The sequence below is a fragment of the Myotis myotis genome, unplaced genomic scaffold (genome assembly GCF_014108235.1).
Source record: "Myotis myotis isolate mMyoMyo1 unplaced genomic scaffold, mMyoMyo1.p scaffold_m19_p_2, whole genome shotgun sequence".
Taxonomy (NCBI): domain Eukaryota; kingdom Metazoa; phylum Chordata; class Mammalia; order Chiroptera; family Vespertilionidae; genus Myotis; species Myotis myotis.
This window is the reverse complement of record NW_023416324.1, coordinates 71,799,935-71,813,088: the sequence shown is the minus strand read 5'-3', so window position 1 is coordinate 71,813,088 and position 13,154 is coordinate 71,799,935. Positions and strand designations below refer to the sequence as shown.

At 47.5% G+C, this 13,154-nt stretch overlaps 1 protein-coding gene across 4 annotated transcripts in view; it reads left to right on the top strand.

Moving 5' to 3' along the window:
• Positions 1-13,154, top strand: part of ABCA4 (ATP binding cassette subfamily A member 4) — a 130,580-nt gene that overhangs the window by 57,086 nt on the left and 60,340 nt on the right. For all 4 annotated transcript variants that reach the window (XM_036351686.1, XM_036351688.1, XM_036351687.1 and 1 more), the window contains 10 exons: positions 109-240; positions 1,395-1,534; positions 1,981-2,118; positions 3,286-3,479; positions 4,520-4,604; positions 7,319-7,524; positions 7,878-7,926; positions 10,996-11,258; positions 12,107-12,231; positions 12,706-12,804. In XM_036351686.1, coding sequence (XP_036207579.1) covers positions 109-240; positions 1,395-1,534; positions 1,981-2,118; positions 3,286-3,479; positions 4,520-4,604; positions 7,319-7,524; positions 7,878-7,926; positions 10,996-11,258; positions 12,107-12,231; positions 12,706-12,804 — 1,431 coding nt within the window. The remainder of the gene's footprint in view (positions 1-108; positions 241-1,394; positions 1,535-1,980; positions 2,119-3,285; positions 3,480-4,519; positions 4,605-7,318; positions 7,525-7,877; positions 7,927-10,995; positions 11,259-12,106; positions 12,232-12,705; positions 12,805-13,154) is intronic.

Here is a 13,154-nt window from a genome sequence, read left to right as displayed (position 1 = left end):
ATGGATGGGAATCACCGTGAGAGTTCACACTGACCCTGGGGTAGGGGCTGCCACCCCAAGGCACTCCTAAAGGCCATCCTTTATGCCACTCACTTCTATGTTTGGCAGGTCCATCCTGACGGGTCTGTTGCCGCCAACATCAGGGACTGTGCTCATTGGGGGAAAGGACATTGAGACCAGCCTGGATGCAGTCCGGCAGAGCCTTGGCATGTGTCCCCAGCACAACATCCTGTTCCCCCAGTAAGTAGAACAGGAATTGAGACCCTCCCCATGTGTTCTTCTTGCCCTGTGCCCAACACACATGTTCTCTAGAGCCCAGGTCAGGGATGCCAGTTCTGGAAGCAGGAGGCAATGACCTTATTTGGTTTCCCCAGGTTCATGGTCCTTTGTCCTGCTTGCAATGAGGGCTGTGCCTGTGGTACTCGGACCTGAGGTCTCCTCCCTCATAAAAGTGACCACTCTTCTCTCTGAGAGGGTGGCTGATCCTGGGCCCTTTGCTTAGTCCTAAAGTGTCCCCTCTGCCAAGAGAGGGGACCAGCCTCCCATTTTCCCTCTAACCAGGCACTGAAAATGACTTTTCAGAAGGCTTTCAGTTGCTTTCCCCCAAACTTTTATTTCTTATCTAAAGAGTTAAGAAAGTCATTAAAGAAAATAAAGAAGGAAATATATATTAAAAGAAGGAAAGAAAAGTCACCTATAGCCCTGGTCAGTGTGGCTCAGTTGGTTGAGCATCCTCCCATGCACCAAAAGTTTAGTGGTTTGACTCCCAGTCAGAGCATATGCCTGGGTTGCAGGTTTGATCCTTAGTTGAGATTCTTACAGGAGGTAACCAATCAATTTTTCTGTCTCTCTCCAGCTGTCCCTTCCTCTCTCTCAAATATATATATATATATATATATATATATATATATATATATATATATATATTTTCACCTATAATTTCACCACCCAGAGGTAACCACTGATAACACTTGGGTATATAATTTTTCAGAACTTTCTCCTGTGCATATATATATATACACATATACTTTAAAATTACAGAGGAGAGTAAAACACGGCATGCAATTTTATAAACTGCCATTTTTTAAAAATGTGATTGCTTTCTTTTAATCTAAGATATCATGAACCTCATCTATCTTTTCATGTCATTACACATTCCTCTAAAAATACTTTTTAATGTTTACATACTATGCCATTGTATACATGTACTTTTAAGCTGTCCCCTCTCATTGGATATTTCAGCAGGATCTGTTCTTTGTTTTGTTTTTGTGTTATAAACGACACCATGACGAACGTCCTGATTGCTGAACGTCTGTGCTCATCCTTAGCTATTTCTGTAAGTTAAATTGCTGGAGGTGGACTTGCTGAGCATTCTCATCACCCCGTCCCCACAGACTCACAGTTGCTGAGCACATCCTGTTCTACGCCCAGCTGAAAGGGAAGGCGCGGGACGAGGCCCAGCTGGAGGCGGAAGCCATGCTGGAGGACACGGGCCTCCACCATAAGAGGAATGAAGAGGCTCAGGATCTGTCAGGTGCTCGGTGTTGGAAAAGGAAGGGCTACACATACCCATTGTTTCCCTGTGTGAGTGTGTGTGTGTGTGTGTGTGTGTTCTTAGGCTTATGACAGGAGACATCCTAAGAGCCAATATAATTCCTCTATAAAGTGATTTTGAGCATCTAAGAGCAGCCCCTCTGGATCACTTCCCATGTGGACATAGCAGCCTGGGCTGGCTTTGTTCTGAGGTTTATGTGTTGGAACTAATATGTGAGACCAGCCTCCCAAAGGTCTCACCCTAAGAAGCAGAGACTGCCTTTCTGCATTGGAAGAGGTCTGTGCACCGCCAGGGTTTGAATGCTGCATAAACATCTAAGGAGGTGGTATGACACCACTGCGGAGCAAAGGTACCCCCAGCCCCGGGCCTTTCCCATCCCGTCCCCCACAGCCCCCGTGACCCCCGCCCCCGCCGTGTACCCACAGGTGGCATGCAGAGGAAGCTGTCGGTCGTCATTGCCTTCGTGGGAGACGCCAAGGTGGTTGTCCTGGACGAGCCCACCTCTGGGGTGGACCCCTACTCCAGGCGCTCCATCTGGGACCTGCTCCTGAAGTATCGCTCAGGTGACGGCCTGCGCAGTGCCCTGTGCTCTCACACCTGGTGTTTGGCAATTGAGTGCATAGTAAGAGCCACAACTACACTCACATGGGGGCCTCCTCAGCGGCTTGGATGAATCTAAGTTCCAGCAGGAGCCTCCTGAGAGCTTTACACAAATGTACGCAGGGAGTCACGAATGGAGCAGCCTAGTTTCCAAAATATTCTAGAAAATCCTGTCAACCCTTCTGTCTCTCACAGTGGGTGTAGCTCTAGGTGAAATTCCCCTTTGATGAAGGGAACCCAAGTCCCCTGCGAATGTCCCAAGAAACTCCATAGACCAGCCGTGGGCAAACTACGGCCCGCGGGCCGGATCCGGCCCGTTTGAAATGAATAAAACTAAAAAAAAAAAAAAAGACTGTACCCTTTTATGTAATGATGTTTACTTTGAATTTATATTAGTTCACACAAACACTCCATCCATGCTTTTGTTCCGGCCCTCCGGTCCAGTTTAAGAACCCATTGTGGCCCTCGAGTCAAAAAGTTTGCCCACCCCTGCCATAGACATTCAAAACCACGTGTGAGGGTGACGTGCCAGTATCCAGTGCCCCAGAAGACTGCTGTAGGTGGAAATGTCTCGAAATGGGACTTCCCTTCTCTATCACCGCACCTTCCAACCAGAGGGTGCAGATCCAGAAGGGGCAGCGAGCTGAGCGCCCACAAAAGTGATGTCATGGCTCAATCCTGTGGTTAATTTGCCAACCTGGAATCCTCATTACCGGTTTTTTAAAATGACATTTCCAGGTAGTGAGAGAGAGAGAGAGAGAGAGAGAGAGAGAGAGAGAGAGAGAGAGACTGTGTGTGCTTTGCACAGATTATAAATGCAGTGCTTGATGACCCAGAGACTGTAAATCTAGCATTCAGTGGACACTGGCTGACGATAATGAATACGTCCCACACATGATGATTTGCGGGAATCAGGTCCTGTGCCTGGTGAGCAATGCTTTACAACGTGCAGGATGCCATGCAATGTTAGCTATCGTCATGATTATAGCACTCCGGGCTTTATGCAGACGCTTGCTTTTATTTATTAACTCCCAGTTCTGAACCCATGTAATGAGGAGGTTACTGTACACCCTCTCTTGTCCAGCCTGGCTCCGGCCTGCCTGGTGAGTCCCCTTCCCCTACCCTTGCAGGCAGAACCATCATCATGTCCACTCACCATATGGACGAGGCCGACCTCCTGGGGGACCGCATCGCCATCATTTCCCAGGGGCGGCTCTACTGCGCGGGCACCCCGCTCTTCCTGAAGAGCTGCTTTGGCACGGGCTTCTACCTGACCTTGGTGCGCAAGATGAAAAGCATCCAGGGCCAGAGAACAGGCTGCGAGGTGTGTGTCTGCCCAGGGCACGAGCCGTCCGGGTGAGCAGGGATGCATAGCACGGTGCTGCCTTCCTGGGCATTTCCACTCAAACCAGCCTCCAGCCCTCAGAACAGCCCTATGTTTCTGGAACCATCTGTAGACTTTGATGAACTGACATTGCAAACCCTCCCACAGAGATGCTTTACCCCAAATGAAACAACTAGTTTTAAATGACCCAAATTCTTATATTCCAGAATTCTAAACGACACATGTGTGGTGAAACATACAAAGCAGGTCTTATTTTGCAAGGATTTACTGTTTTAAGGAGAGTAGTTGTTTGATGCCAACATTTCTTTTTTCATCCCAACATTCATGTCCCCTAATTAAACTCTAATTCTGCTGGTAAGTAAAAGCTAAGGCTTCCTTGGGGACTTAACCTAACAATAAGGAAGCCAAGAAATGCCACCCAGCAGAGGCTGCCTTAGCATGTCAGGAGACCCAGGTTCAGGTCTGGGCTGCAAGGTAGACAAGAGGTGTCATCCCAGCAAATGACTTAATTCCTTGTCATTGTTGTTTTTTTTACAAAAGTATAGAAAATGAAACTAATGCTCTCTGATTCTGCATCCTCGGGATGTGGTGAAAATAGATGAGATAAAGTATTATGAACAACACTCAGGCTGTCACACTTGGTATATTGTAGCATTATTGATGCCTCTGGCCCCTGTCGTTTAAGTGTCTGGCTGCTTCAGGGTTTTCCTGTCCTGGGTGTATTTCCACAGCCCAGCATGCACCCATGGGAGGGAGGAGCACAGTCAGACCTTCTGCTGTCACATACGTAATGACAAGCCAAGGGATCCTTCGAGGCTCTGCTACTCTCGGTGCCTGAGTCACAGGATAAGATCAAATAGCCACACCTTCAAAATGCGCAGATGAAGCAATAGATTAAACCCATGAAGAAAAATGTGTTGACCACGCTTGGTGGTGAGAAACAAATCAGGCATGGTGGTGACAACAGTCCACGTCAGAGAGATGCTATCATTGAAGTGACCGGTGTCCGTCTGTTGTAGGGGACCTGCGGCTGTGCATCCAAGGGTTTCTCCATCAGGTGTCCAGCCCATGCAGATGAGATAACTCCAGAACAAGTCTTGGATGGTGAGGACGGGGGCAGGCCATATCTTGGTTCTTGTCTGGCGATCGTTTCTCAGTATTGTTGGGTGTGTCTCCTGCTGTTATGCATTTTAATGGGTGTGAAGAGAATATTCAGTGTGCTCCTCAAGTCCCTGGCATGCAATTGCTCATGTTTTTCTTTGAACTTCCTTCTCCTCCTCCATTCCCAGAAGGGTTTGAAAAATCATGCACCTGTGGGCCCTCTCCCTTTAATGAGGAATCAGTCTTGGTTCACTTCGTGTCCTTGACCACAACGGAGCCTCCATTCCTGGGGTCCTCCTGCCCCAACTCCAGGCCACAGGCCTGAGCGCCCGGAGAGATGGGCTTCTACAGATGCCAGGTTCCACTCTGGTAGAACCACCTGAACTTTTCCGGAGAGTCAGATACAGTATCTATGGACTATTGCACATCCCCGTGACATTCCTGACTTTCCCCTCAATTGGCCTATTTTACAGCAATTGTTCCTTGGGTTGGGATGCATTAAACCTGGTTAAGAGGCACCCCACCTTGAAGGTGCTATAGAAGAGAGGCAGACAGTCACTGTAGAAGCAGTTTGCCAACCACTCTTTCCATTTTTCCATTAATGCCCACCTCCCATCCCTCCCCTGGGGTGTCTTTGCAAATGGAATCCACATACCCCATATCTCTAAACCTATGGACTGAACCAGGTTAAGGAAGGGGGAAAGTATCTGTTCAATCAAATCAAAAACGAAGTTTTCTACTTACCACATTTTTTTCTCAATCTGAGAATTTACAAACTAACATTTGGTGAAACAAGAAAACTGGACAATACTTCTGTACTATACTTGAAATTTGAGGGAAAATGCGCAGAGTCACATCGTATTTACGCTCTCACCCTCTCTTTGCACTGACAGAACCTGTGGTGACCATGACGCATCCTTTTAGGGTGACATTTGTCTCTTTCCTCGCCGGCTTTGCTGTGGGTTCCTCCTGCTTTCTGAGGTTCCCTCCCAGGAGGAATCTTGGGCAAGAAATTGATAATTTTTTGAAAATGAATACTAATTACTGTGGTGCACCATAATCAGGTTGGAAAGAGAGCCTGCTGCCTGGGTGATGTTTAAAAATATTCCTTGATTTCTAAATAAAGATTTATTTTGTTTTACTAGAATAGGGATGCTGTGCATCGTGAGGAGCACAATAAGTAGTTATGCCCGGAATCAGAGCAGAAGTCATTTTAATCCCTAGTCCACACCCCTGCACCACGCACTCACTCCCAGACCTCCCTGCACCCCTAAGGACCACTCTGGAAAGGCTGACACACTTCGGAGACTCAATCCCTGGGAATCCGGCAGCTTCAGGTTGGACTTCCTTCCTGAGAGAACAATGAGCGTGACCTCTGGAGAGCTTTAGGGCAGAGCTGCTTCCTCAGGCCAGGAGCCTCCAGCCTCTGAATGAAGTCATCCCTGAACTAGAGACAATTGAGTCCAATGTGAAGATTTGACATAAAACAAGCTTTTCAGCCAGCTAGGCAGGAGGATTTGGGTCGAAAGCCATGTAATCCCTCCAAGTAGGTCATTTCTAAAACAAAGAAAAAAGAATAAAAAACAAAGTTTTCTACTTACCACATTTTCCCCCTCAATCTGGGTATCCTGACCTGAGAGGACTGCTAGGGGAAATGCACAAAGAGCTGGGTCTGAGTCCCCTGAATCCCTTTACCTTTGACCTACCTCTCATGACAATGGGCTGGGGACTGCCTCTTCAAATGACTGCTTTAAACATTTTACAATTAGAGCGGACATTCTACTGAACAAAGGGGAAAATTGACCTGGGGACATGGCATGACCTCCCAGGGTTGCACATAAAATGTATGCTTGTGCATAAAATTCAGTTCCTATTGTATGAGGATATAAGGTCAATACTTGATACTGGACACTTCCCCACACACCCCAGGCTCCATCCCCCCCCCTCCATTGCCACAGCTTCTCAACCCCTTCCTGCATCTGCTGTGAGCTGGGTATTAGGGTTTGTTTTGTTCGAGGAGGCAGGTGCAATCCCAAGGGAACTGGCACAGCCCTCCGAAAAGTTAGAGCAGCATGGGTGTGTGAATTAAAAAGGGGAGTTCTCACCCACTCAGTTACCAAGTCTAGGGATGTGCATCCTGGGCAAGCCCCCTAGAGCTTGAGCCAGACCAGGAAAATGAAAGCACCTTTGACTGAACCCTCAGGCTTGTGGGGAATAAGAATGAACAACAGAGGTGATGTTCATGATACCAACAGCCACTACCACTCATCTGCGCACCAAGCGCGTGGCCTGAGTTTCTCATGTATATGAATCAGCTCATCCGGTCCTCACAAACAACAATTAAGTTGATGCCATTACTTTCCCCTTTTCACAGATGAAGAGACTAGGATTTGACCTGCCGAATGTTACCTAACTTGTGAGGGACAGAACATTCTCTTGAACAAAGGGGAACATTGACCCGGAGACATGGCATGACCTCCCAGAGGTGCACGGCTAGTTAGTGAGAACACTTTCCCACCTCCCTCTCCCTCTCAGTGCCCGTCACAGGGCCAGCTAAGCTAAAAGCTGACGTGAAAGCGCAGTTACTCCTCTCAAAGAGTCACTGCCCAGGGGCAAGATGCTCCTTCCTCAACGGGAAGGAAGGAGGGGACCCAGGCAAGCGCACGGTCTTCCTGGTTCTAGAAAACCGTTGGCCTCCATCTTCTTTCTTGTCCTAGGGGACATGAATGAGCTGATGGAGGTGGTTCGCCACCATGTTCCAGAGGCAAAGCTGGTGGAATGCATTGGTCAAGAACTGATCTTCCTTCTTCCTAATAAGAATTTCAAGCAGAGGGCATATGCCAGCCTTTTCAGAGAGCTGGAGGAGACGCTGGCTGACCTGGGGCTCAGCAGTTTTGGTATTTCTGACACTCCCCTGGAAGAGGTAAGGCAGAGGTTACAGCTGGTTTTGTCAGATACCAAAGACATGCAAAAGTCTCACACTAGAGGGAAGTTTTGTAAAGGCAAAAAGTTCTAAGTCCCCACCCCAGCATAACATCTATCTTCATTCTTTGGCTTACTTCCTCCTGCCTTTGTCCATATGCACACACATTTTATGCAGTTGTGGTCGCTGTGTGCATATCCTTTTGTGTTTATAGAAGACCATGTTTTCAGATAAAGAGTCAGAATGTATTTTCTTCCCATTATGAAGCAGTCCCCAACAAAATTGAGTTTGGCTTAGATTTTTCTGAGAGTGGGAATATCTAAACCAAATTCTCTCTTTTTTCCCCTTGACAGATATTTCTGAAGGTCACGGAGGACTCTGATTCAGGACCTCTGTTTGCTGGTACAGTGCTGGAGTTTGTGGCTTTTCCCCTCGCCATACCCCTCCCCTAAGCTCCCTCTTGAGAATCTAAGGAAAAACAACAAAGCAGGCAAACACTCCTCCACAGTATTTATCTGGCATCCAAACAACAGGCATTTGGCATTCTTGGTTCCTTTGAAGGACAAAGAAAGAGCAGATGGAGTTAGGTGTGGGTGGGAACGCTGGATGAATCAGCTTCTGTACCTGAGCTTCTCACCCCCGCCAGGTCTCTGTTCCTGCCAGGTCACTATCCTCCTCTTATCTCCACCAGGCCTCTGATCAGCTCCTGTCTGCATGAGTGATAGCCTGCAGAGCCCTTAGAGATAACGGTGACAGTAAATACAACCCAGATGCCAGCTAAGGTCTCCTGGCCTCTTTGAGACCAAGATATTCTGAACCCTCACTTAGCACCCTGTGGAAATTTGAAACTGTGGGGACCATCATTTCTGTCGATTCTGGGGGTTTCTCTTCTACATTTGTGAGCCTCGGGGCCATCTAGCCCCTTCTGTGATTTCCACCAAAACCCCTAAGCCACACAAAGCAGTCATGAGTACAGTAGACTTTACTGTGGAGGGTGGGGGTGGGAGATGGACATGCAGGAGGGGTTACCTGCCACAACACAGGCTACTTTAGATAGAACAAAGAACAATAGGCATTCGCCCACACTGATAAAACCTTCTCCCTGGCTCCTCTGTCCCATTCATTTTCCTCTCTCCTCAGAAGCTGTGTGTCAATTCTCCTTTGCTGCCTTGGGTTCCTGCCACTGCTTACCTCCTTCTGTCCAGTGTGGCATTTCATGGCATTTTTCTGAACAAAAACTGTTTTCTCCCTGTGGGGTTTCTGTGGCCAGCTCTTAAGATATGGTTTTCATCTTGCTTCACAATAGATCCCAGAAGTTTACTTATCAGCTATGCTCAGAACTTCCAATGGTCAAATTTTATAGCCCAAATGTGCTCCATGACCCAGGTAGATCTGTGCTAGATTCCAGAACTGGGGTCTTTTACCTGCAGAGAATAATCCTTCTTACTAATTAGAGAACAAATTACACATCAGAAGACTGGCCAGCCTGGGCAAATAATGGAAAGTTCCAAAGAGGTAGTCAAGGATAGAGGTTAAGACTGTAGCCTCTAGAATGCGGTGAACCAAACACCAAACCTGAGCTTCACACGTTGCTAAGTGAGTGGCTTTGGTTAAATAGCCTCTTTGTCCCTCATTTTCGTCATCTGCAAAATGGGAACAATAATAGTATCAACCTTTTAGTGTTGTTGAGAGAATTAAGTGAGTTAATACATGCCAAGTCTTAACACGGTATGCAATTTCTGATTAATATTTAGACATGCTAATCTCAACATTTATAAATCATCTCTTACCTCAAACTTGTGAGCCTCCTACAGTTTAGAAAGCAGTTAACACCCATTGTTTCATTTGATTGTCACTGTAATCTCATGAGATGGGTAAGGCAGGAATTAGCCCTACCTGGGAGAAACTGAGCTCACGCAGGTTGGATGACTTGCCTAAAGTCACACAGGCTTCTGAGTCTAGTTTTCTAGTTGTAGCTTTCAATCTAGGACTCCCAAGGCCAAACTCTCACTACCTCCCATTTTTCAGATGGCTAAGTGCATTTGTTTTGCATTTACTCAGTTTTAGAGGACATTTTCAGATCTGGTCTAAAAGTCTGAAGGAATCAGTAGCTGTACCTTGAACTCACACATTTCATGGTACCAAGAGGGTCAATGCCACTCCTGAAGGGGTGGCTCACAGCCAGTTACCACCAGAGGGCAGCAGAGCCAGGGACAAACTGGGATTCTAATAATGAACTTTGCTCTGGCTGGGAGAGTGGGCTCAGGCTGGACGGGGACCAGGGATAGACATAAAGAGAAGCAGCAGGCATCCAGAAGGGGGGCCGGCCACCGCAGACATCAAATGTGAGCCCCAATCAGGAGGAAAGAGTCCAGACAACTAGGACTCGGGCGCCCTGTAGTCAATGAGCCTGGAGAAGTTCTTTCCCCTGAGTAGCCAGGCCTGTTGCATCGCAGGTGCCGGAGAATGCTGGCTGAAAGGATGACTGAGCTGACCCAGCTCCTCTGCAGCTGCCCTTGTTCTGAGGTATAATAGGTGGGTTAAAAAAGCAGCCAGGGACCAACCGGAGGTCCTCCAGCCTCTCTCTTTACATTCAACAACATGTCCTGCAAATGAACATTGAACAGTAATGATAAACTCTAGCTTGAACATAACTGACAACCTACAATGATAATAAGCACATTCACATGTGTTAGCCCATTTGATCTTTATAGCAGCCCTGTGAAATGTTCTGTTTCATTTTACAGAACAGAAAACTTGGATTCAGGCAGGTTGAATCACTTATCCAATGAGTCCAGCAAGAGTTAGGATTCAAACCAAGATCTCCTAACTCCTGGCTCATTACTCTTTCCAGCACTCCATGGTGGCCTCTAAGAAATCAGAAATAACCAAGTGACTCTGCCTTTCCCTTTTTTAAGTACACAGGTTATATATGAACATATATTTTTGTTAAACATTTTTCAAATAATATTTTTTAAAAAAGGCTGAAATCACCCTTCCCACTTCATCCCTCACCCCTTATCCAGTTCTGCCCTGCAGTGGTAACCTGTCAACAGTTTATGGGCAATCTTTCGAAGCTTGGCAGTTGTGTGTGCATGTGTGTGTGTGTGTGTGTGTGTGTGTGTGTGTGTGTAGAAAATATCACGTTTCTTTATATATGATGTATGTGCTCTCTAATATAAATACGATCTTATTACACATATCGTCTTCTATTTGGCTATATGTTTTCAACCTCAGTGCACTTAGATCTATTTTGTTTAACTGCTATAGAGAATATTTAAGTGATTTCAGCTTATTTTTTCTATAAATGATTTACACTACACAATAGAATTTATATAAGTTCATTAACCTACCTGGCCTGATATTTTGTTGCTGATTTAAATGAAGGGAAATCTAATAGAGTAAGAAAATAATAGCACATGAGATCCAGACTTTGTGGGTGCTTTTTCTAATTTATTAATTCACTCCCAGGCAACACTCAGCAGAAAAGAGAAACCGTAAGCCTGCGACACCCCTGTTCGGGTTCTAGCAAGGAGGTCACACAGACTCCCCAGGGCTCCGACAACTGCTCTGCAGAGCCGGCTCCTCCCACCCAGGGCCAGCCTTCCCGGGAGCCTGCGGAGCAGGGTGGCCGGCGCAACACAGGAGCACGGCTGGTCATCCAGCATGTGCAGGCGCTGCTGGTCAAGCGGTTCCACCACTCCGTCCGCAGCCGCAAGGACTTCCTGGCCCAGGTATTGCTGTGGGTCTGGGCTGTGCTGGGTGGCTCCTGGCCGGGCCTGCCTGGCCCTCCTGGCCTTTCCCTCCTCTGCCCGGCTTTCTGTGCCCCTGGGCTCAGGCTCAGCAGCGAATGGCTCTTTAATTCTGTTGCCTTTGTTTCCTCCTTGCCAACCTTTACTTTGATTCTTGGTTAACACTTGACCTCCCTAAGCAGGGAAAAACAGAATAATAGTGAATATTGTCAATGTTGTTATTTTTACAATACTTTTCATTTATTCTTGCAATGACCCTACATATCAAGGTTATTGTCTTCTTTTTTTCTTTGTATGTTTTTTATTTGAAAAAGAAACTCAGGTTGACCTCTAGCTAAACACTGGCCTACTTCAATGTTTTGTAGTTGTTTTTTTAAATCCTCACCTGAGGACATGTTTACTGATTTTAGAGAGGGAGGAAGAGGAAAAGAGGGAGAGAGAGAGAGAGAGAGAGAGAGAGAGAGAGAGAGAGAGAGAGAGAGAACTATAGATCAGTTGCTTTCTATATACACCCTGACTGGGAATCAAGCCCATGACCTTTCAGTGTGCAGGACAACACTCCATCCAGCTGAGCCACCTGGCTGGGGCTACTTCAGTGTTCAGTGTTGGCCTACTTCACCTCTTCAATGGTTATCAGAACATGTCTTGCCTTTGCACGTGCTGCCCATAATGTTCCCCAGAAGCCTGACTTTCCACCAGGGCCAGTTATGAGGCTGCAGATGAAACATTTAAAAGAATGAACATGTGTGTGAGTGCACACATGTGTAAGTTTGTGTATCTTTTGCACACCACAGCCCACAGCCCATGTTGCCATGTTTATTTCCCCACAGATTGTGCTCCCAGCCACTTTTGTGTTCCTGGCTCTGATGCTTTCCATCATCATCCCTCCTTTTGGTGAATACCCTGCTTTGACCCTTCACCCCTGGATGTATGGGCAGCAGTACACCTTCTTCAGGTGCGTAGACCTGTCCCCAGTGGTCATCGTTTGCTCCTATGTGGTGTGGGGCTACTGGGTCACATGCTGCTTGATAGGGCCCTGGCCTTCCCCCTCCCTGGGACAGTCACCAACATGGCAGGGGTCCTGGGACTGCCCTCAGAAAGAAAATTAAGGAACCTGCCACTTGGAAGGTGATCCCAAGTGGACAACCAGGGCTGCCAGGAGTAAGACAAGAGAAAGTCAAGGTTAGGTGATTGGTGGCAGCTTCATCTTTGTGGGGCACAGATGTGATATGCCATCACTGGGTGTGTTGGGGGAGGCTGCCACCTTCCCAGAAGACCTATAACCACCCAATGCAGCATTCTGTGCCCTGTGTACAGGCCTGGCATGAAGTAGCCACTCAATAAAACATTTGTTGAGTCGCATGTTGGCTGCTTTGTCCCTCTGTCCCAGTCACGTGCCCATTGAGTAAGCCCCTCTCACATTGTCTAGCATGGACCAGCCCGGCAGTGAGCGGCTTGCAGCACTTGCAGACGTCCTCCTGAACAAGCCAGGCTTTGGCAACCGCTGCCTAAAGGAAGAGTGGCTCCCGTAAGTCCCTGTGCACCCCGCCCTAACACTGACAGCTGCCCTGGGAGACCCAGATGGTGGCGTATGGAGATGGCAGGGTTGGGACGGGCCCTGTCTCAGTCCTGCTCTGTACACATTACTCTCCCTGCCCAGCACTCACCCAGCTTTTCCTCTAGTACCTACGTGCAAGGTGTTCACTCCCTCTCAGGAAGCCCCTGCTTCATTGGGCAGCTCTTTATCTTTGCAATTCCCGATATCAAAAGTCCCATGCTAAGTTGATTTATGCTTCCACAACCTACTTGAAAGGAATCTGAACAGGGGAAGGAGGGAGGTGGGGACTGCCAGTGGTGTAATGGGACCTGGAATGGCCT